Source organism: Myodes glareolus, chromosome 17, assembly GCF_982192425.1.
Source record: "Myodes glareolus chromosome 17, mMyoGla1.1, whole genome shotgun sequence".
Taxonomy (NCBI): domain Eukaryota; kingdom Metazoa; phylum Chordata; class Mammalia; order Rodentia; family Cricetidae; genus Myodes; species Myodes glareolus.
The window spans coordinates 53,517,388-53,540,187 of NC_142042.1; the positions used below are offsets into that span (position 1 = coordinate 53,517,388).

Here is a 22,800-nt window from a genome sequence, read left to right on the forward strand (position 1 = left end):
TTCTGACCTATACACACACATTCAAGCACGTGCACACACACACACACACACACACACACACACACACACTCACACCCCACATATACAAACAACATCTAAGTCTTCAAGAAGAGGTAACAGGCAAATAAGCTGACTTTCCTAAGCAATGCTGCAAGTCTTCACAAAACCTTATAAAGAGATAAAGTCTCAAATGATTATCAACCCCAAAAGGGTTTTTAGAATAATTTTGTACTATGTTAGACAAGATTATGTCTCGGTTTATGATGTTATGAAATTCTAAGATTGTACCTACATATCAAATGAAAATAATTACAATATGGTAGGTAGTATGTGATACAAAACAATGCCTCTTAAATTTCTATGATTACAGAAATTGAACCATTTGGGGCACTTACCTCATTTACTCCAGATTTAATGAATAGTAATCTCAGGAAGAATCTGAGATTATGACATTTTCAATGAAAGCAAAAATCAAGCTGAGTTCTATCATTTCCTAAAGTATATTACAGTACAGTGGGTAGAGGAAAAAACATGTCAGGAGTGTTGCAAGGAGGTTAAGTAAAGAGAATAGAGCAGAACAAAGCAAAGCTGCTATGAACGTAGGCGATAATGGCAACAGGGAAAACCCACGTTGGTAAAATCAGGAGAGAAGGATGTGGAATTAACTGTGCTTAGCATGCACTCACAGGATCTGGTATGTTTGTAACAGACACAAAATACCACTCAAAGTACACACTGCTCTACAGCAACATACATATGGTTCTTTAGATTAGAAACTCAGCACTGCAGTTATTCTATATAATTTCTGAAAGTTAAATAAATCCCACTGTGCATCCAATACACACAACTTCTAAAACCACCCATTAAGACTAAGAACACCAAGCTTGAAATATAACATACTGAAAACACTGTGTGTGTGTATATGGGAGGAGTGGATTGTTCTACAGAACTTGTACTTCAGGAAGAAGCTTATTTAAGCTGACTGTTTAAAAAACAGACAGGAAAAAGCAAGCCAGCAATCTTCCTAACCTTGTGACCTATGAGTAGAAAAACATTCTTTAAAATATCCCATGGAAAAGCACTCAGTGGGTCAAAGTAATTGTATTACAAGCTGTACTGAGAACTAGAGAAAATAACCAAACCGGCTATGCATGCTGTTTTATTTTCTAAAGGCAGCAACTTCAAATATTTACTTTTCCCTTTTATACAATACACTAATGCTTAGAGTTCCTCAAGGGTTTAGCTATTTCCCAATTACATACCATTTTACTAATTCCACTCTTCATCACAATTATCAATATTAAAAAATGTCAATATATCAATCAAAGGCTAGGGAGGTAATAAACCTTACCCTAACACATGATAGTGAAATAACTTGTCTGTTATTCTCTAAAACAAGGCATTAAAGTTGAATAGTCCAATCCTACAAAATATTACTATTTTTTTTTTAGAATATTACAACTATAAAAGTAACATTTGCAAGTACTACTACCCAAATAAAGTTAAAAAGGTATGTTCTCACTCAGGCCAGTGATACAGTGGAAAACATGTCTAACTATATTTTTTAAAGTATGCCCTTCAGTGAGATTTCTGATCATTAAGTACAGAAATCCTGAGAGAAAAAAAATTATCAGAACTTAAAATATGAACATTTGCCCTGCAAAATATACATCCATCATCCTTCTTCATGTATACCCTTCAAACATTTAGTTGTTATATAGTGAGCCATCTCAGTGATGTTTAAAACAACTTCCATTTTAATACCACTGGATTATTAGTTTGCTACTGTTTTCATGTGCAAGTCATATAAATTTTAAGACCTGTGGTCTTTTTAGAATCACCAACACTACCTGGGAGTGTTAGAAATGTAGGCTATACTGGGATGGTTCAGAGGTTAAGCACTGGCTACTCTTCCAGAGGGCGTGGTTTCAGTTCCCATCAGCCACATGGCAGCTCCTACCATCTTTTTAACTCCAGTTTCAAGGTATCTGACACCTTCTTCTGGTCTCTGCAGAAACCAGGCATATGCACAATGCACAGGCACACATGCAGGCAAAACACCAGTACACATTAAGATGTAGTGAGATTCTCAGCTGAATTATATGCACATTATAGTTTGCTAAGCCCTGAGCCCTAGACTTCCATATCATTCATATGGAGACGAAAAAAAGAAAACAATTCTTTGTTAAGGATCTGTCGTTATTTGATCTTGGGAAGGTGACAACCAAAATATTGTCATCTATATAGGAAACAAGGACTTGAAGATGATGTCCTCTTTCCTAAAGCCCTGTAGTCTTTACAAGGACTAAAAAATTCAAACTCTTAACAATTCCTCTGATGCTTCAGGACTCCTGTGAAACAGGGAGCTAAGGACTGAAGACTTTATTGTAGAGCTGTAACAACTTAGCCTAAAATCACTAGAAAGAGTTTTCAAATATCCAATACTGTAACTATAATTTACACCTAATTAAAAAGATCATAAATCACATTTATTCCCAAAGTGTATATAGATAAAATTTTTAAAGAAAAAAGACATAATATCTTTTTCTATGGTATTTCTCCATTAACTAACCTTAAGATTCCACAAACATTCAAACATTTTTTGGTCAAAACTGGTACTCAGCCAATAACCAATTAAAAATTAGAAATGGTACTCCTACAGGATTATAAAAACACTGTCTTAATATATGCATGTTCTTTTAAAAATTCAAATTCACAAAGCTAGCCTTTAACAGTCCATAGCAGCTAGTAATCAAACAAGAATCAACTTGGAGTTCCAACTGATATAATGAACTTACCTCTTGGAGTATTAAAATAGTTGAGGACTATAAAATGTTCAAAAACAGTCTATACATGGATACTAGCTTGATCTAATGCAATAATTTAAAAATATAAAAGTAATAGAAGATCTAACTTTTCTTACACAAAACAAGCCTATAGTTTACTTCATGAGCTGAAGTTCTCAGAGGAGAAAAAAGAGGTGCCTGGGTTATGTTAAAGATTTTAAAAGGCTAAAATGATTGGGTTTTTTTAAAGATTTATTATGTATACATTTATGTATTTATTATGTATACAGTGTTCTCAGTATTTTGTCTGTATGCCTGCATACCAGAAGAGGGCACCAGATCTCACTACAGATGACTGTGAGCCACCATGTGGTTGCTGGGAATTGAACTCAGGACCTCTGGAAGAGCAGGCAGTGCTCTTAACCACTGAGCCATCTCTCTAGCCCAAGGTTAATTGACTGTTAAGAATTCTGTGATTGTGGCGATCTGGAATGAGGCAGTTCACAAACTACCTTCGGGTATCTTTAGGCTACTTATTGTGGCCACTTATTGTCCATCCCTGTTTAAACTACCATCCTTACCATTTATTAGGTAAATCCTTCCTGGAAGGTACTGTTTATATTTAACCTCCTCTGGCTAGAAAACAACATTTTAAAGCAGTGCTTAGTGAGCCCCATATGCATAGGAATCATCAAGGAATCTGCACACACGCAGACTCTGATTTGGAAAATCTCAGTAAAAGCAAGAGCATACATTTGTGGTGATGCCAAAAACACTCAAGCACATTTTGATAACAAGGTTCTAAAGAAAAGCTATAATTTACAATTCTTAAAATCCACCACCATCACAGTGTTTTGCAAAGTACTGGTCTTGAAATATTTTCAATTAAATTCCTAGCTTGTGAACCAAACACTTTTCCATCTTTATCTTACTTGATTCATCATATGCGTATCATTTTTTAAAGATTTATTTTGTGTGTCTCTAAATGTACATGGAGATGTGTGGTGTGTATGCCTCCACATGTGCAAAGGCTGTAAGAGGGTATCAGATCTCTGAGCTGAAGTTACAAATGTGTCCAAGACCCACAGCTAGTTAAATGGGCATTAGAATCCAAATCCAGGTCTCATGGCTGCATAGAAAGTATTTTTAACCACTGAGCCATCTCACCTGTAGGGTATGTTATAATTTTTTAATTACTCCATTATTGCTAAAATCTAGGAAACATCCTAGTCTGCCTTCCTTTTTTGATCTCTTCCCAAATTCTCACACTTACATGAAGGTATATTACGCCTTTACCTTCACCTCTTCCCTCATTCTACTACCATCTCTGCTTTGCCTACATGTTTATTAATCCAAAACCTGCATTTCCCAACCTTAGATCCACATATCGAGCTACTAAATCTTTATAAATATAAGCCCGAATGTACATCTCCAATTCAAAATATCTCCTTAACAGTTGGGGCCTACAGACTCCATAGAAGAACACCTGCCCAGCACACACAAATCCTAGTTTCAATCTCTAGTATTAAAGATGGAGTAGAAGTAAAAAGTACATCAAAAGATCTCTTAAATACCACAGCACCCCTGTTGCAGAATATTTGTCCACACTGTGAAGACATGTCTGCCAAGACACCCTCTGATTGATTTAATAAGTGAATGGCCAATAGCTAGCTAGACAGGAAGAGGTTAGGCAGGACTTCCAGGGAAAGAGAGAACTCTGGGAAGAAGAAAGGGGGAGGTGACAGGAGACATGGAAAGGAAACAGGAGGTATAAGATGGAAGAGAGATAACACCATGTAATAAAACATACATTATATAAATGGGTTTATTTAAGTTATAAACCTAGTTAGGAACAAGCCTAAGCTATAGGTCAAACTTTCCTAATTAACAAGAAATCTTTATGTCATTATTTAGTAACTGAATGGCTGGACAGAAATGGTTACACACACCCCCAAACCCTCACCAGACACCAACCTTTCTCAACCCGGTATTAACTTTCCTCATCGCCATCATCTTCCTAGTTCTCTAAGCCACATCTTAAAACCAGCCTTATTCCACTAAATCTAGTTAATATCCATTCAATAACTTCTCAAATCTCATTGGTTTCTCCAAAAGACATCAGTTTGGACACAGAACTTTTCTCTCTAGTTATTATAGTAACCTTATCAGTTTCTTGCTTCCAAACTCACTTTCTCATTTTTATTATCAACCTTACCCTTTAATCTTTATAATTTGTTGTACTCCCCCTATTAAAAGTCACTAATTATCCCCATTATCTTTAGAAACAGATTTTAGTATATCATATAAAGCTTCACACTTTTGACCACCCCTCAGTCTTATTCTCTCTCCCTCTTTTCTCACTCTTACCATCCTTAACAATGAGAACGCCCTTTGCTAATCAAGCTGTTTGCAGTTCCCTGGATGTGTCACATTCTCAAGACTGTATTTTGCATAGGCTAAAATTCCTTTTGATTAATAATGAGTATACAAAGTTAAGTACTGATCAGTTTTTAAGAACCTCCTTATGCATAACGTGCCTTAAAATGCCTTCTAAAATCACCACAAACTCTGTTCTCTCAACAACAGGATTTTCCCTGTGCACACCTCTATTCTTCTTAAACTGTTTTATAATTGCTATTTTACTCATCTCCCTACCAGGTTAAATTTATCAGTTAGTTCTTTTAAGAATGGAGTGTTCAGGGACTGGAGTGATAGCTCAATGATTTACGAGCACTGGCTGTTCTTCCAGAGGATCTGGGTTCAATTCCCAGCACCCAAATGCCAGCTCACAATTGCCTGTAGCTCTACTTTGAGGGGACCCGACACCCTCACACAGACACGCATGCAGGCAAAACACCAATGCACATAAAATAAAAATAAATGGAGGAGAAGGAAAGGAGGAGGAGGAGAAAGAGGAAGAAGAAAAAGAAGAAGTATCTTGAAATACAGTCATAGACAATTATTATAGCTACATTATTAAACAGTGAACATACACACAAACAAAAACAAAAACAAATGAAAAAAACAATTTTTATTTGACTTTATTTAACGTTTAACAGAAGTTCCTAAGACTATAAAACAGAGATTTCCAAAATGTCCCAATTGGTCAATTAATTCCCATAATCTAAGCATATTTGTTTAAAAACATTAAAAGCAAAGCTCTTTCTGCTTTAAGATGAGACACAATTTTAACTTCACAACCACAATCTCTTCTCCAGTAGTTACAGAAGGAGTCAGACAGCCTTGATTTCCATCCTGACTCTTCTACTTTATAAATTTATGACTTTGTTTAACAAATGAACAGTTTCTTCAATGAACGCAGAGAGTGATTGCTTACCTACCTCCTGGTTGTTGCATATGTTCAGATATGAATGTGATAACATTTCTACACACCATGAACAAATGTGAACTAACATGTTAGCCTATTTTTCCACATCCATCAAAGGTTTACAAATGCAAATTTCAAATTTCATGGGCTATACGAAACTTAAGTTCTTGAAGACCAAGAGCAATGAGACCCAAAATCTTCAATTCTCCTGTGTGTCTAAAGTAGTAATATCTAATTCCATAATAATCTAACATATTCTTTAAGAGTACTTATTTTATAAACCACAAAGTGAATCTCATGGTAAGTTGTTGGTACAGTCATTTAAATATCAGCTCCATTTAAAAAATTAACTGGAGGACAAAAATCAGCAGGGAATATTATTTTGAGATGTCTTAATTAGTCTGAGTACTGTCTGTTGACATACAAACTCAACTATAGACTAATATGAACGTTGAAAAGTCACCTTTCCAAAACCATTATCTCCCCCCACAAATTTCTGACTTCTTCTTCAGATATGCTTGCTGGTCTGTCAGAATGAAAATTTATTTCTCTAACCTAAAAAAAGTGATGGAACATGTAAAATCCGCTCTCAGCAGCACCTTTCTTTGTTAACTACAGACTAGACCAGAGCTGTTTCTTTTCTCTTCTGCAGTATTTATAAAAGTAGGATTCTTTAACTTTCAAAGGACAAAACTCCTTTAAAAAAGAAAAAGAAAGGAAAATTCACTACAAAAGTCTGTACTTTGGTACCTGATTGTGGTAACAAGGCCAAAATCCAAGACGAAGCCCTTTACTGCACATCCAGTTCCAACATCTTGGGCAGACTCATCTTGCGACCTCTCCAGATTAGCTGCTCCTGCTCTCTCTACTGCAGAGAGAACTTCAATTAGAAAAATTCTGAAGTCCATACACCTAAATTGGATGCTCCCCTCGTTGGAGGCAAGGATGGTAAGACTCACTAAAAAATTAAAGTTAGAGGAGGGTTCAGGCAAGTCTAAGTGACTTGAATTCACTATAATGTAAGCAGCTGAGAGTCGGATTATGTAACTTTATTTACCTCAAAAAAAAATTTAAGGGAAAAGAATGGCAGTAAATCACTATAAAACCTGAAAAGGCAGACTATACAATCTTTAAAAATTGACACCTGAATCACAGCATCTACAGAATAGCTTAGTACTGCCCGTTCACATTCACAATCTTTCTGAGAAAAGCAAGCAAACCAAAATTTTTTAAAAACCTTCAGATTCATTATTGTTCTTTTTTATCTCTACAATAACCCCACTGAAAGGAACATTTGGCTAAAAATATATTAGAAAGAAACAGTTCCCTGCTGACTTAAGCCTAACTGCCCAAGCAAGGCTTCAGAATACCCTTTATCTACAACAGTGCACAAGCAGAAGGAGCAGAGGCAATGGCGGTCTCTCCAGTGACATTCCCAAGTCACACACTTGGGGTGTATTTCTAGGACAGACTGCCAACAAGTTACTAAAAGAATGTAAGCAAAACCTGGTAAATAAATAAGCCAATATCCTTAAGTGTTCTATCCTGGTGTCAGAGTCTTAACTAATGTTATCCTGGAGCTATTACACTAAATTATAGTCTACAGTAGTATTACCTGAGTATGGAGTCTGGATTCATTTTCAAGCCAATTTCCATAAACTCACAATGATGGATAAAGCATTTCTTCAAACAAGTAGGAAGTCCTACACCAAAGATCTCAGCAATTAGGAATTACAATTTAAAGAACAGACAGTTTGAAGTACTTTTATTACCAGAAATTTTTATAATGTGTGCAGGTGTGTGCTATGCAACACAATGAGGTTAATACTGTTGAGATACTATATTCTATCCAATTGAACAATAATTTTACCTTACCTGAGTGTGAAAATTTGAAATGGTGGTTGTTTCAATATCTTTCTTGCCCAAAATTTCCATTTTCACTGGAGTGTTGGGAAAATTGAAAGCAAAGTAGTCCAAAAAGTCTGGGAGATAAGCAGCAGCTCCATGCACTATTGCTAAAGCATAGTAGGCAGCGTTTTTCTCATTCTCACTGAATGTCAAAGCAAGAAACTCTTCAGAAAATCTCTCCATCTCCATTGGAGACAAAAATGAGAGTTCATCCATGTAAGCATGAAGGACAAGAGCACCACCATTGGACTGGTGCTCTTCATGAATAAAGTTGCTAAATTTAGTACCTGTTTTTAAGAAATTTCTGCGAATAGAGTGTTCTTGGTGCGTTGTAAAAGGTGTCTGTACTCCCTGGGGCACCCGATATTCTTGCATGCCCAAATTTAATCTGCACAGCTGTTCATCCTTCAGATATCTGAAGGACTCCTTATTAACTCCTGAAGTGCTATTTAGCTGTCCTTGGGTGAGAATTTCCTTGCTGATGCGGGTCAGGCCAGCACAGACGGTTTGTACTTCCTTATTATACATCTTAAGGCGTCTTCCTCGCATGTCTTCTCGGTGTTTCTTTTTCTTTTTCTTCTTTATTTTCTTCAAGACAAAATCATCAGCTCTCTGGGTTTTACCATTTTCATCTGCTGTTTCTGGCCACAATAATTAAAAATAAGTTAGTTGCTAGGACCAGTGTCAATATACATGTGTCTTAAGGTATTTGATCTAAAATTAAATAACTTCTCCTTAATTTCTGAGAATTTGTTATTACATCTTTTGTCATCAAAAACAAAAACGAGACAAAGATCTTAAAATACAATAATATTCTGGGTCAAGGATTGTACTAAAAAAAAACTAATAGTGAGGTACTGCTGGAACTACAGTTAAGTGGTATGCAACACTTATGTGAGAGGCCATGGCTTCCCTCTGCAGAACACACACACACACACACACACACACACACACACACGATATATTTAATGACTTGTAATAAAGATAAAACATTGGAGTAGTATGTACTACACTATATGGAGTCTTTGTTTAGTTACTCAAAATCTAAAGTGAACTTTGTTGGTTCTTGTCTTACTGTCAGTCTATCAACTATTATAGTAAATGTAGTTAAGCCAAACAAAGGCAAATCAAGCCATAAAACATTTTTTCTACCTATCAAATTGACTTTTTAAAATACATGTTGTCTTGCAGGGGTTGGGTAGGGATAAAGGCAACTCAACTATAGAAAATATAAACTGCTGACAGGTTGCCACCCACGCTCTCACTGAAGCTTATTTTACTGTTCACTTCGCTGGTCCTGCCTACTACTCTCCACAAGTATTCTTGTTTCTCCCTTTGTCTTACAACATTTTTGCCACCCCTTTTTCCTGATGTCATCAGTTTTCTTCAGAAACATACTTTACAATATCCTCGTGAGCCTGGTACACACCTGTAATTCAAGCATCTGGGGCGCTAACAAAAGATTAAGAATTGGAAGCTAGTCTGGGCTCTATAGCAAGACTCTTTCAAAAAAGGAACTGAAACAGAAGCCCTTTTCTTCTTCTCATGGGAAAAAGTAAAAGAAAGAAAGGCAACACACACACAGCAGAAAACACAGAGGCAAAACCCAGCAAATGGTGACCAGGTTTACTCTGCACCAGGTTCTGCACAGAGCACTCTTACAGCATTTCATTTCCACATCCCAGCTGGGAAGCTATTCTCCACACTGTTTCACGAAGGAGCAAAATGAAGTGTAGAGAGTATACTTCTTGGGTAAGTATATAATAAGTATACAATAAATGTAGTATAGTAAGTATAGAGAGTTTATAATCTTGGGTAAGCTGTTTTACCCAAGATTACAGATAAATGATAACTAGAAAATATTTAGAACAAAAACACTTAATCCTTATCAAAAAAAAAGGTAAAATTTTCTAAATGACAATTTGGTGATATGTACCACAAGCCTTGAAAATATTTATAAACTCCAGATCCAGAAAACAAAGTTCCAAGTCAAAGTTATCTAAGAAATGACTAGAAGTCAACAAAGATATCATGACAGTATCTTTTAAAACAAAAGTAGAATCCTCTAAAATGCCTAATTATAGTGATTAAATTCTAATAGTTCCATACTACAAATATTTCTTAACCATTATAAATTATGGAGTGAGGGAGTGGCACACATAATGTCACCAATGCTCATACTGTCACTCTTCTAGAAGCCTGACTGGTAACTTCTCACCTAAGCGAGGAGGTAACAAAAGCAGGAAGTGCTGCCCTTGCCAGCCACCACAGCATTTCCCATCCAGACTCCACAGTTAATCTCCACCTCTCTTCTAGACCACAAGTAATCTGTCTAGAGTATATATCACCTTTTATTCCAGAGCACTTAACCTACACTTAGTCTGATTCCATTGTTTTTAACTAAACATTCATTCACTTGAATTTACTAAGAACATACACACCACGTACTGGGTACACTCGACATTAGGGCTACAGTGCTGACTTCAGTACAGACACAATCCTCTCTACTCTCTTGTACCTTATAATCTAGTTGGAGGAAATCAAGCAGCTACAGTACTCTCAGGTAGTTGAAGGTTTAAAAGCTGCCTGAATGTTGGAGAATCTCTTTTAGAGAGGTTAAATTCAGAATGAGTTCTAAATAATAAGAGAGCTGGGCATTTGAAGAGCTAAGCTTGATTTTCTAAAGAGAAGCAAAAGATTTAAAGTCAGCGAAAATCTGCTTCATCTATATATGTGCTGTATACAGAAAATACAAAACCTATCTGGAGGGATGTATGCTAAGGTATTATTATAGTTATCAATGGTAGAAGGATTATAAATGTCTATATTTTCTGCCTATCTATATTTCCTAATTTTTTGTAATATTGCATATTAATGCTATAATTTAAAAACTGACTCGTTTTAATTTGCCGAAATTGACAAGCCCAATATAGAAAGACATCCTTTATCCAGTAGTTGGAAAATATACCTGCCCCCACCAAATCTTTGGGATTAAATTACTATAGTCCTAACTAATCTTCAAATATAGTCTAGCATTTACTATATAGAATTTATCTACCAAGCAATAGCATAAGTAATTCAGTTAACATAGATACCCAGTTATAATGAACTTACTTGGCATAATATATAATTACTAACTAGTATAAAGACTATATAAAACCATTTTTAAAACTCCAAATGGTCATATACTACCACAGTTATGAAATCTAAAAAAAAAAATTTAATGCAAATCAAAGTTTTTAAAGAATATAAACAATGTACAATGTGTTTGAAACATGCTTTTAAAACAAACAAACAAAAAACAGACATGGTGGTTCACCCTTATGATTCCTGCACTCAAGAGGCAGAGGGAGACTAACCTCTAAGCTAGTCTGGACTACAGAATCAAAATGAGAAATGGCCTCAAAGAAAGGGAAGGGTGAGAGAGGGAAGAAGACAATAAAAAGTCTCCTCATTTACAAACATAATTTACAATGTAACTATATAACATACATAAAATTTTTTGTACTGGAAACTGAAAATATAACCAACCCTTTACCATATACAACTAGATCATAATTCAAACACTCAAATAATTTATATTTTATACCAAATAAAACTAATCTAAATACTGTGCCTACTAGTAAATCAGTAATTTAGGCAATTTCTCAAGGAACAAAATGTTATTCAATATAAAGGTTAGACCAACTTAAAAATACTCATCTAATTACCCAGTAAATCCTCTAGTAATTTCATGGGAGGGTGAGGGGATAAGAATATCTCTGAAAATATCAGGTTTAAGTTTCAGAAAATGTACAAAAACTGACCTATATCCGCCACTGAAGAAAGTACCTTGACTTCCAGGCATTTTCTATATTACTATTTGCTTATCAGTGGTATTTCTACATGGCCAAGTCTCTTGGTTTTAGCCAAAAACTCTTTTATTAAAAAAAAAAAATCAGTTAGTGTAACACAGCCTCAAAAAGAAAAGAAAATTAAATGAACTTTAAATTAATTGTAATCTCACAAATTCCAATCTGTCCCTAGCTAGTCCTGCTTTTCAAATGCAGACTCTTTTTCTCAGGCTGAGACACAGAAAATCTGCCTTTCTTTGTAGATGAATTTGAGACCATTCATCTCCTACTTGCTAATGAATTTACATGAAGAAATAAAATTTATTTTTAAATTGCAGTGGTGACAACTAGCTGAGAATGGCCTAGGCATCCATTCGCTGTTGGTTATTACATGAAACAGACCACTATTGCTGTAGGAGAAAAATGTCAATTGCCTTGCTTTGAGTAAAAAAACATCATTTAAAAGTCTACAAAAGAGAGAAAGAAAGAAAAGGGGGGAAAGTCAATGCCTAAAGGCTTGCTTCATCATCTTTCCATTTCTAGTACAGTGGTTTAGTTTTCCCATAGAAAATGTATTCAGGAAATCTCTTTCTGCATTATTTCTCCATAGTGTAAGAGCTAAAACTTACTGTCTTCAGTTCCATTGTTGGTTTCTTTATTATTTATTATTATTGTATGTATGTGCATGGGTGCTTCTGTGGAGGTCAGAGGACAACTTCATGGAAGTTGTCTCCATCTATCTACCTTTATGTGTGTTCTAGAGCTACAACTCATTACCAGGTTTCTGCTGCCATAGCCTTTCCGGAGTGAGTGGTCTTGCTGGCCCCTCATTGTTGGCCTCTCCCTGTCTTCTTGTGCCGTTTTATTTTTGCAGTGACAACAATTAAACCTACCCTTCCTCGCAAAGCTAGGCAGATGCTCTAGCCCTCACATCAGTTTTTAACAGCAAAGAACCAAACTACACCTAAGGAAAACTTTTACATATAAAACTGAAATTCAATATACAGAAAGCATGTCATAGAGAAAGACAGGGACGGTGATCTGAACAAGTTGCTGGCTCCCTCCCTTTCAAAAGGTCATTACAACTACACTTAGAATACATAAAATTATCACTTAAGTCCTCAAATTAGCTACATCATCTATCATCAAATAGCCTAGTTTACTTTTAACATCACACTAGCTTTCATTAATGCAAAAAAAGATTAGAGTAAGGGGTAGGATATAGCTCACTGGGAGAATACTTGTCTAGCATTCAAAGTTCTGGGTTCAGTTCCCAGGACCAGCATGCACACATACACATTGTGCAAGCACACAAACACGCACACGAATGCACACACACACACACTTCAAAGCTATGCCTTAGGAAATATGGTACCTTCAATTCCTAACTACCATGGTAGATAAGCAAACAATTGTTCATATCTTATCATAAATTATCATAAAAACAATAATTGTTCATATCATAATCATAAAAAAGAACTAAATTGTGTTCTAAAAATAATAATTTTTTTTTTTTTTTTAGTTTTTGTTTTGGAGATAGGACCTTGTAAAGTAAGGCTTTAAATTGAAGGTTGTCTTACCTCAGTCTCCCAAATGCCAGAAATACTGGAGGAATAAATTCTCTGTGCTTCTCTTGAGAGTAGTTACAATGTTATATAAAAACCCGATTGAAAAAGTGGCTCCTTCTGAAGTCCAGTTTTTTGGAGTCACTGTTTTCAGCACTATACACACACCCTTTTATGCTAAATAACAGCTAGCTAGGTAGAAACCCTGTTCTGCCACTTCCTAAGACTGCACTGTTTTTTTCACTGTAGAAGTAAGTTTTGTTTGAAAGAGGGTCTCACTATTTACCCTAAACTGGTCTTGAAACTATCACATGGCTCATGCTGGCCTTGAATTCCTGATCCTCTTGCCTTAGCCTGCTGGATGCTACCATTACAGTTACACGAACATATTCAGCCTAAAACATCATGTTTGGTGCTTTGTTTTGGGTTTTTTTTTGGGGGGGGTGTGTTTGTTTGTTTGGCTGGATGTTTTTTGTTTCATTTTCAAGTTCTTAAAAGTTCACAAAAGTGGTCAAACTGTACAGATTTCCCATAGACCCCTACTAACAGGCCCCACTAGAGCTGACACTGACATATCTTCTTCACTCAGAACTCACAGTCCAAACTATGATTCACTCTTGGTACTAGACATTCTTGGTTGAACAAAAGCAAATGACACGGCCCACCATTGCAATACTATACAGGGCAGTTTAATGGCCCTAAAAATCCTGTGATCTGACTATTCACAAATCCCTCCATCTTAATTATCAGCAGCCACTGACTAGTTTTTTATTGTCTACATGGGTCTGTCTTTTTCAGTGTTACATAACTGGAATTGCCCACTATGTAACCCTCTTAGACTGGGGTCCTTCTATTATTGCAGTATTAATGCACTTAAGGTTACTGTCACTTTTCAGAACTCAGTTTGTTTTTAGAGCTGCATACTATTCCACTGTGGATGCATCACAGTTTGTCCATTGATCTACTGAAGAACATCTGAGCTGTTTCTTATTTAGTTACTACAAATTTCTATGTAGGTATAAATTTCCAGATCCTTTGGGTAAACACCAAACAGTATGTGAAGCTGAGCAGTGGTGGCACATGCCTTTAATTCCAGCACTCAGGAGGCAGAGGCAAGAGATCTCTGTGAGTTTGAAGCCAACCTGATCTACAAGAGCTAGTTCCAGGTCAGGCTCTAAAGCTACAGAGAAACCCTGTCCTGAAAAAAAAAAAAAAAAAGAAAAAAAAATAGTATGTTAACTGTCATATCACATAGAGTACGTTCAACTTTGTAAAATACTGCCAAATTGTCTTCCTGAGTAGCTGTTTTTGCATTGCCACAATGAGGTAGCCTCACCTTTTGCAAACTAGTATCTCTGTTTCTCACTAATGAAACGGAGGAAGGGGGACAAGAGTATTTTCCTATAAAAATGTAAAGAATAAATTAAAAATGCACATAAAATACTTGTCATATTAGACTAAAACAAATAATGTTAATTACTAGTTTCACCCCAAAATGGTGGAAACATAAAGGCAGATGTGCCATTTAAGAGCAAGTAATAGCTCTACTGGTGAAGTACTTATTACACATGTATGAGGACTTGAGTTCAATCCCCGACAAGCACCTCAAAAAGCTAACCATAGTGGCAAGTGCTTGGAATCCCAACAATGGGAAGAATCCCTGGAGCTCACTGGCCAGTCAATCCATCTAACAGATGAGCCCCAAGTTCCTGGGGGAGACTGTATTAAAAACAAAGTGGAAGTTTCATGAAGAGTGACTCCTGAGACAGAACTCTGGCCTCCACATGCATACCATACAATAAGACCATGAACACACAAACACATACAATATAAGCTGAAGCTGGATATTTACGTGCCCTGTATCCCAGAACCCACAGTAAGGTAGGAGAGTTGTGGGGTCAAAGCTAGTCTGGGCTATAGCACAATAAAAACAAACAAAACCAAAAGTGCCCATCTGGATGCTTCACAGTAAAGACTGAGATGCCTATCTCAGCTCTGATGCTTATTAGTCTCTGGACAAACCCAGAAACCCCCAAACCTTTGTTTTCTTGCCTTAAAATAGTATTAACACACATGTTTATCTTAAGAGTCATTGCAAGGGTTAAAGAGAATGAATCTGACACATAAGTCTTCATCTTATAATCATGAGGGTTGAATAATATTCCTTGAAATATTTGTCAAGAACTCTGGGATATCAGATTAAATCTAAAAATTATTGGCCTAGAGTATAGGATAGTATACCACAAATGAAACATAAAAGTGGAGAAAGTCTGAGGGAAAAATAAATGACTCACTAAAAATGTCTATTAGGACCTTATTCGTTATCTCATTTTAATCCAAAAATTCAGTCCAGTAGACACAGAAATTCTTTTTCAAAGATTGAAGCAGAATCTGAAACAAGATGTAACTTTTATTAGGTCATAAAGCTAACTGTTGACAGTCAAATTTCAGAGCCATCTAACTCCAAAATTCAGTCTTCCACTACAATACAGTATACTTTCTTCCTTTCCACCTCTCCCTAAACACTCTGGCAGATTATTATCCAGTTATTATCCATTAATTACAATTAATGGACTTCAGATGCTAGCCTATATGAGGTCCCAATATAGAAAAATATTACTGTATTCACTACATATGTCTTTACAATTCATGATCACAAAGGTGGCATTATTATGTTATACAGCAGTTTTCATGCCTTACTGACAAGAATATTTTCCTCTCTGGTGGATAGGAAAAAGCATTTCCCGAAGTTTCTGACAACTGAGACTGTGTGTATGTGTGTGTGTGTGTGTGTACACATGTGCGTTCATGTATGTATGTATACACACTCAATTCAATAATTCTCCATTTCTACTACAAAAACAAATCACATGTTTCTATCAATATCGTTCTATTTTCTGAGACAGGTCCTGTTACAACTAGCAACGCTTAGTCAGTTTCCCAAATGCTGGGATCACAGAAATGTGCCATCACACCCAGTATCTTTTGGGTATCACAGAATACTTCCACATGATAGCACTTAAGGGGATCAAAACTGGAAAACAGAAAAGCTAACTATGAAGACTCAAAGAAGAGCAAGTCTGGAGTTTAATGATACTGGAGTTGAGAGCAGGCAATCATCTTCCTATTATTTCCTTAATAAATTAAGATCATAGTTATTAACCAAGAACAATTAAAAAGAAACTATTACTTTTGATGGAATATCTTTCATCTATGCTTCTATGAACAATAACAAATGAGAGAAAAAAATTAAGATCAGGTAAAAAGGATAAAAAAGGATACAGGTAGCTATTTAGGTAGTCTGAAGCATACTGCTTACAAGACAGAGCAAATCTTTTAATATTTCTTTATAAAGCATTAGCCAGCGTACAGAACAGAAAGAGTGAAGTGGACCCTGAGGTGTTTTTTCTTAGGAGCCCAGTGTTCAGTTCCACCATTAGAAAATTTTAAGCATGTTACTTCACTTCTGAAAATCATTTTATGTCCCACTCACATGCCAAGTTTTTCTTCTAACTATTTATGAGTCATGCCAGGTGTCTGAAGTGGTAATATCTGAAATTAGCCTATACGTGAATTTGGACTGAGTACTGTTGGGCTGATGTGCAGGAACAGGTCTCTTAGTCATGTTACATGTCTCAAGTCAGAGGTAACCAACTGTCTCTGAAAAGAACACAGCAGACTTGTGGGCATATGGTCTCTGCCTCAACTACTCCTACTCTGCTACTATAATGCAAAAACTGGGATAGACAGTTGTATTCCAATAAAACTTTATCTGTGGACATAGAATTTACATCCCACATGGTTTTCATGTGTTAGGTTTTTCCCATAATATGAAACATGAAAACCAATCTTAGTAACTTGTAAAATAAGAGGCAGAAGAACTGATTTTTGTTTTGTTCTGAGACAATGTCTCAGGGTCCAGGCCAGCTTCAAGTTCATATGTGGGAAAGAATGACCCTAAACCTCTGACCCTCCTACCTCCACCTTTTAGGTGCTAGAATTACAACCAGTGCTACCACACCCAGTTTGGGGCAGTGCTGGGGACTGAACCCAGGGCTTTGCAAGCTAGGCAAGCTCTCTACCAACATAGCTGGCTGGGAACTTGCTCTGTAACCCATGCTGGCCTGAAACGTTCAGTTGTGCTGGTTAGTTTTGTCAATCTGGCATACATTAGAGCCACATGGGAAGAGGGAACCTCAACTGAGAAAATGCCTCCATCAGATTGAAAGTCTGTGGGACATCTTTTTGATTAATGATTGATGTGAGATGGCCTGGAAAGTACCAAACCTGGGCAGGTGATCCTGCATGATAGAAGAAAACAAATAGAGCAAGTGCCGGGAAGCAAGCTAGCAGCATTCCTCGTGGTTTTTGCTTCAGCTCCAGCGTCCAGGTTCCTGCCTTGAGTTCCTGCTCCCGACTTCCTTTCAGGATGGACTATGATGACCTGTGAAGTAAACTCTTTCCTTCCTATGCTGCTACGGTCATGATGTTTATCACAGAAATAGAAAGCAAACCAGGACATCATCTGCAGAAGTGATTTTACAAAGGCACAAGAGAGATTCAATGCAGGAACAATAAGCTTTCAATTACAGGTGTTCCAGGGACTGTTTATCTAGAGAATACTCCCTTTTGGAAAAAGAACCACGGCATAATCTTACACCTGTAGGAAATTAACTCAAATAGATCACAGATTTAAACGCAAAAAATATAACTAAACAGCTTCTAAGGGGAGAATGACACCCAAAAATGATTCATTAAAGAAAAGAGTCAACAAAACATTGCTAATTTTGCAGGGTGAAACATCCTGTTAAACCAAGGGAAAGGCAAACAAGAGAATAATTTGCAAACCAAACAGTAGCTAAAGAAATTATACTTCTAATATACAAATAATTCTCAATAAAAAATTCTTAAAAGTACTTAAGTCTAACTTGAAAATTGGCACCAAAAAATATCAAATTTTACTGATGAGGCTCTATAAATGACAAAAAAAAGTTGGTTAATGTCACTAGTCATAAGATAATCGCCTCACAGCTACTGAAACAGCTAAAATAAAAAATTACATTTCAATACCAGATATTGATGTAAAAAAAATTAAGTCACTAATGGGAATGTAAAGAATACACTCAAGAAAACTGTATGACAACCTAATAAAATAAATAAACAAACAAGCCCTAAATATATACTTACCACATGACCTAATAAGAACATTCCTCAAAGAAATAAAAATTTGCTTCTGAATGCGAAATAAAACAAAACTCTGAAAGGGAAGCTCTATTTCTAATAGCGCCAAACTAGACACCAATTTCTCTTAAATCCAAGAAATCATTGTATACCCCTGCTGAGAATACTATCCAGGATGGAAAAAGTGAGAGCCATTGACACATGGATGATCTCATGCTGAGTTTAACAGGCTAGCTTCAAAAGACCCCAAGTACATCATATTCTCAAATGACAACATTACAAAGATAGAGAACAGACTAGCGATTCTTTCTGGTCAGAAACAGTAGAGAAGGTAAGGAGACACTGCCTAATGCTGCAAAAGGAACATTCATGAGAGCTCTTTCTGGAGAGCTCTGTGCCTTGTTTACATGGTGGTTACACTAATCTACATATGATAAAATGACACATTGTGCCAATGTCAATTTCCTGTGTCAGTATTATACAATAGTTATGTAAGACACAACCACTGAAGTAAACTGGAAAAGGAAATGGACTTCTCTGTGGTATTTCTTGCAATTTGTAATTAGTTCAAAGTAACTAGATAATTCCTAAAAAATCTTAGCATACACAAAAGGATGAGATTCCTCTGTAAACAACAATCTACTTTATTAGAGCTGTTTACAGGACCAAGTAGTAAAACTGCCTACCATGAGCCAAGCCCTCCCTCTTCACCCCTGTAACAACCATATGAGTGGAGTACCCAACCCCATTTTACAAACAGGAACACTGGGGTTAAAGAGATTAATTCGATCCTAATCACACAGTAAATACTAGAACCAAAATTTACTTCCAAAGTCATCCCTTCTGAACCTGAGGGTACCAAAACTAAACATATTGCTATTTACAAGTATTGGTCCAACTCTGCAAAAGGCTTGTAATAAGCAATGTTAAGCCAGTTTCTTTTCAGCACGAGCTTCAGAACTCTTAAAATGCCAGTGCATTTCAGATATTGAGACCACTACAGTACAGCTTTCCTCAAATATATCTGACCAGAGGGTCCTACTTCCTCCAGAATATATATAGTTTGGGTATGCAATTCAATTCTATCTAAACCAAAATGAATAATGTTCAAATGGCCTAATTTTAACCCATTTCTCTTCTTCATGAATTGGCAAAAAGCTGTGCAGTCCAACATAGTAGCCATGTACATAATAAGTTATAAATTAGAATAAAATTTCAGTTTCTCAGTCACACAGCCACATTACAAATCTGTTTAAGTGCCACATATGGCTACCATATTGGACAGCACAGATATAGAACAGTTACATCATCTGAGGAAAAGTCTATCCAGCAGTATTAGAGACTTGTTTTGTCTGATTTTAAAAGAACACGGGGCCTGTACAGTCTTCAGAGAAGCACACTGTGAATTACTACACATGTCAGCACCACCTTCCCCCATAAAGAGAGTCTGATAATTTCTAGTCAGTCTGACTGCCAGCAGAGTGAGAATCTCAAAGCACAAGGAAAAGGCAAGCAAAGAAGTGGAGAAAAGAAAGCAAGGGAAAGCAGAGCTGGCCAGACCAGAGATGAAGCTTGAACTAACATTTAGGAGCCTGGGTTCTATGATTTTTTTTTTAATTTAAATTTCATCTTTGGTAATGAGACCATGTAGGTGAAGTCTCTTCATTATTTTGGGACCTGGTGTTCTCTCCGGCAACACAAATTTAAAAGAAATGATTGTGTCTGGACACACGTCATGGAGTGGGGGGTAATGAGGGCAAAAAAATAAGCTACTCCAATATGCAAAATAGTTGTAGATTGGAAACTGGCACACCAGTCTGCCTGCCACAGCTCTACTTCCTGAGAATGCTATCTGGACACCACCGAAGGAAAAAGATTCTATCCAATGAAAACTTATTTACACCTAAACACACACACACACACACACACACACACACACACACACACACACACAAACTGGTTAGCACTAAGCAAGATACTCAAAACTTCAGGTTTAAAGACTAGTTCACTAACATGTAATAACTGAAGGGGCCCCAGTACTCAAACACATATTATGGTGTTAGTATGTTACTAAGATTACGAATATTACAAGTTAAAATATCATATACAAAGTATAAATCCGACATGATCAAAAGTACACTTCATTTCTTCCATGAAGAATATAAATAGATGCTACAATAGTAGACACCAATTTTGGCCAACCTAATTTCTCTCAAAACCACACTTAGTCCTATGTCTTCTATGTGAAATACCTTTAAGGACTGCTGAAATTACAGAGATTCTCAAATAGTGCTCGGGCAGAATCAAACAGAACTAGAATCTGCATCCACATCCTACTGCACTTTTCCTTCTCTTCAGAGAAATGGTGGGTCTACTTCCTAAGATTCAGAGGGCGATAAAAACCTGCCTCGGACCAATCCTATGCCATACTAAGAACTAAAAAGGCTAATAATAATTTTTTTTTTTGCTATTTTTACCACGTCCAGCTGAAAAAGAAATACCGAGTGATTTTTTTTTTTTAACCTCGCTGAAGCTAAGGCAACCATGAGTTGTGTAACCTCCTTTGAAGAATTCAAACTCAGAGCCCAGAATCAAACCTGTGAATATTTTGGCGCCGGGGATGAGAAAAACTAAAGATTTCAAAGAACGAAAACAAGAAGGGACTTTCAGTGACAAGCGTTTACTTCAGTAAGGCTGGTTTTAGTACCCCACCTACTAATCCGATGCCAAGCACCGCGCGGCGCGGAAAGCCTGCAGAATTTGAAAATAAACGTTGCAAAGGCTCCGGGGGACTGCAAACGGGGATGGAAACTGACAGCTTGGCCTCAGAGAGAAGCCTCAAGTAGGTCAAACTGTGGCAACCGTCTGTATCCGGAGTCCACTCCAGTGGGCTCAGGGGAGTAGAGAGGCGTCTTTCAGTCCTAAAGGGGCGGGATATGGGCACCGAGATCTAGAGCCCGAGCCCAGGCGCTTCGCCTGCTCTCACCTCTCTTGGGGGCCTTGATCAGAGGCACCCCTCCGCTCCTCTCGCCGTTTTCCTGCTTGTCCTTGTGCTTGAGATCGCCCGGAACGCAGGCGCCAGGGTCACCATCGGAGCCGCGGTGGTGATGGTGCTTGTGCCGCTCCTTGTGGCCCTTATGCTTGGGCCCGGCCGCGCTCACCGTCAGGGGCGAGAAGGTGAAGAGGGCCGAGGTGCCCGGGGCCGGCAGTGGGGCAGCGACAGCGGGCCCGGCGGGCGCCAGCGACGGTGGCGGCGGAGGCGGCAGGAGCAGAGGTTCAACAGGGCCCGGGACGGTTGGGGCGGCATTCGTTGGAGGCAGCGGCCCGGGATGTTGGCGGCTGCGACGCCGCCGATGAGGGGGAGCGAGAGGGGGGTCCTGGCTCGGCCGCCCCCGCTTCTCCTGAGAACCCCCGCTGCTCGCCCGGCGTTGCCGCTTCACTCCCCGCGGGGAGACCCCAACATGGGGTTTCTCCTTCCCTTCTTTGTCCAGCTCCTCCTGCGCCGCCACCGCCCGTACTACGCGAACCGCTCCGACCTGCGCAGCCATTTCACCCACAAACACACATTTAAATGGCCCGACCGCCCCCCCGTCCGCGATTCGCGCAAGCGTCGCCCGCGCATGGCCCGCTGGGCATTGGAGTCTCTCCTCCGCCCTCCACTGCTCCGTCCTTCTTGTAGAGCTGAACATGCCGGAAACGACAGTTCCGGCACCTCTCCGCAGACCTCGCCAACCGAGTTTCTATTGTAAAGCGCCCTGGACGCGCAAGGCCTGGCGGGAGTTGTAGTTCCACCACCCGCCGTGGGCCCGGCTCTCTGAGTGGAGGAGCAGAGAAGGAGCGTGCGCCCAGGCACGCTTCGGGGTGCAACGCAACTGCCGCCGGCCGGCGAGTTACCGCCAACCGCCCTAACGGCCCAAACAATGTTAATTGCTTTCAGGGTCTGGCGGTATGTTCAGGCGGTCCTCTTGCAGTGTTTCTTCTTCATCTTGCCCGGAGTAGGTGGTCTCCATAGTGACTTTTTCAATTTCATATTTCTCTCCTAGCCTTTGTGAGGTAAAAGAATCTCTAGCTTTTACCCTTGACAAACGACGAGAAAAAGAATTTCGGAACGTGTAAAGTGACGATTTTGCTGTAAAGTATAGCGGGGTTGCTATTCAAGGAAATAAAACAGGAGCGTTTTCAGTGGCATTGCTACAGGT

General features: G+C 38.0%; 1 protein-coding gene across 2 annotated transcripts in view; it reads right to left on the bottom strand.

The window, feature by feature from the left end:
• The window catches only part of Rsbn1 (round spermatid basic protein 1), a 48,372-nt gene extending 26,067 nt beyond the window's left edge, over positions 1 to 22,305 (bottom strand). For both annotated transcript variants that reach the window (XM_048442270.3, XM_048442269.3), the window contains exons 1-2: positions 21,588 to 22,305; positions 7,990 to 8,663 (exon numbers count right to left, since the gene is read on the bottom strand). In XM_048442270.3, the coding sequence (XP_048298227.1) occupies positions 7,990 to 8,663; positions 21,588 to 22,290 (1,377 nt within the window). In that variant the 5' untranslated portion in view covers positions 22,291 to 22,305. The remainder of the gene's footprint in view (positions 1 to 7,989; positions 8,664 to 21,587) is intronic.
• Positions 22,306 to 22,800: the final 495 nt, after the last annotated feature.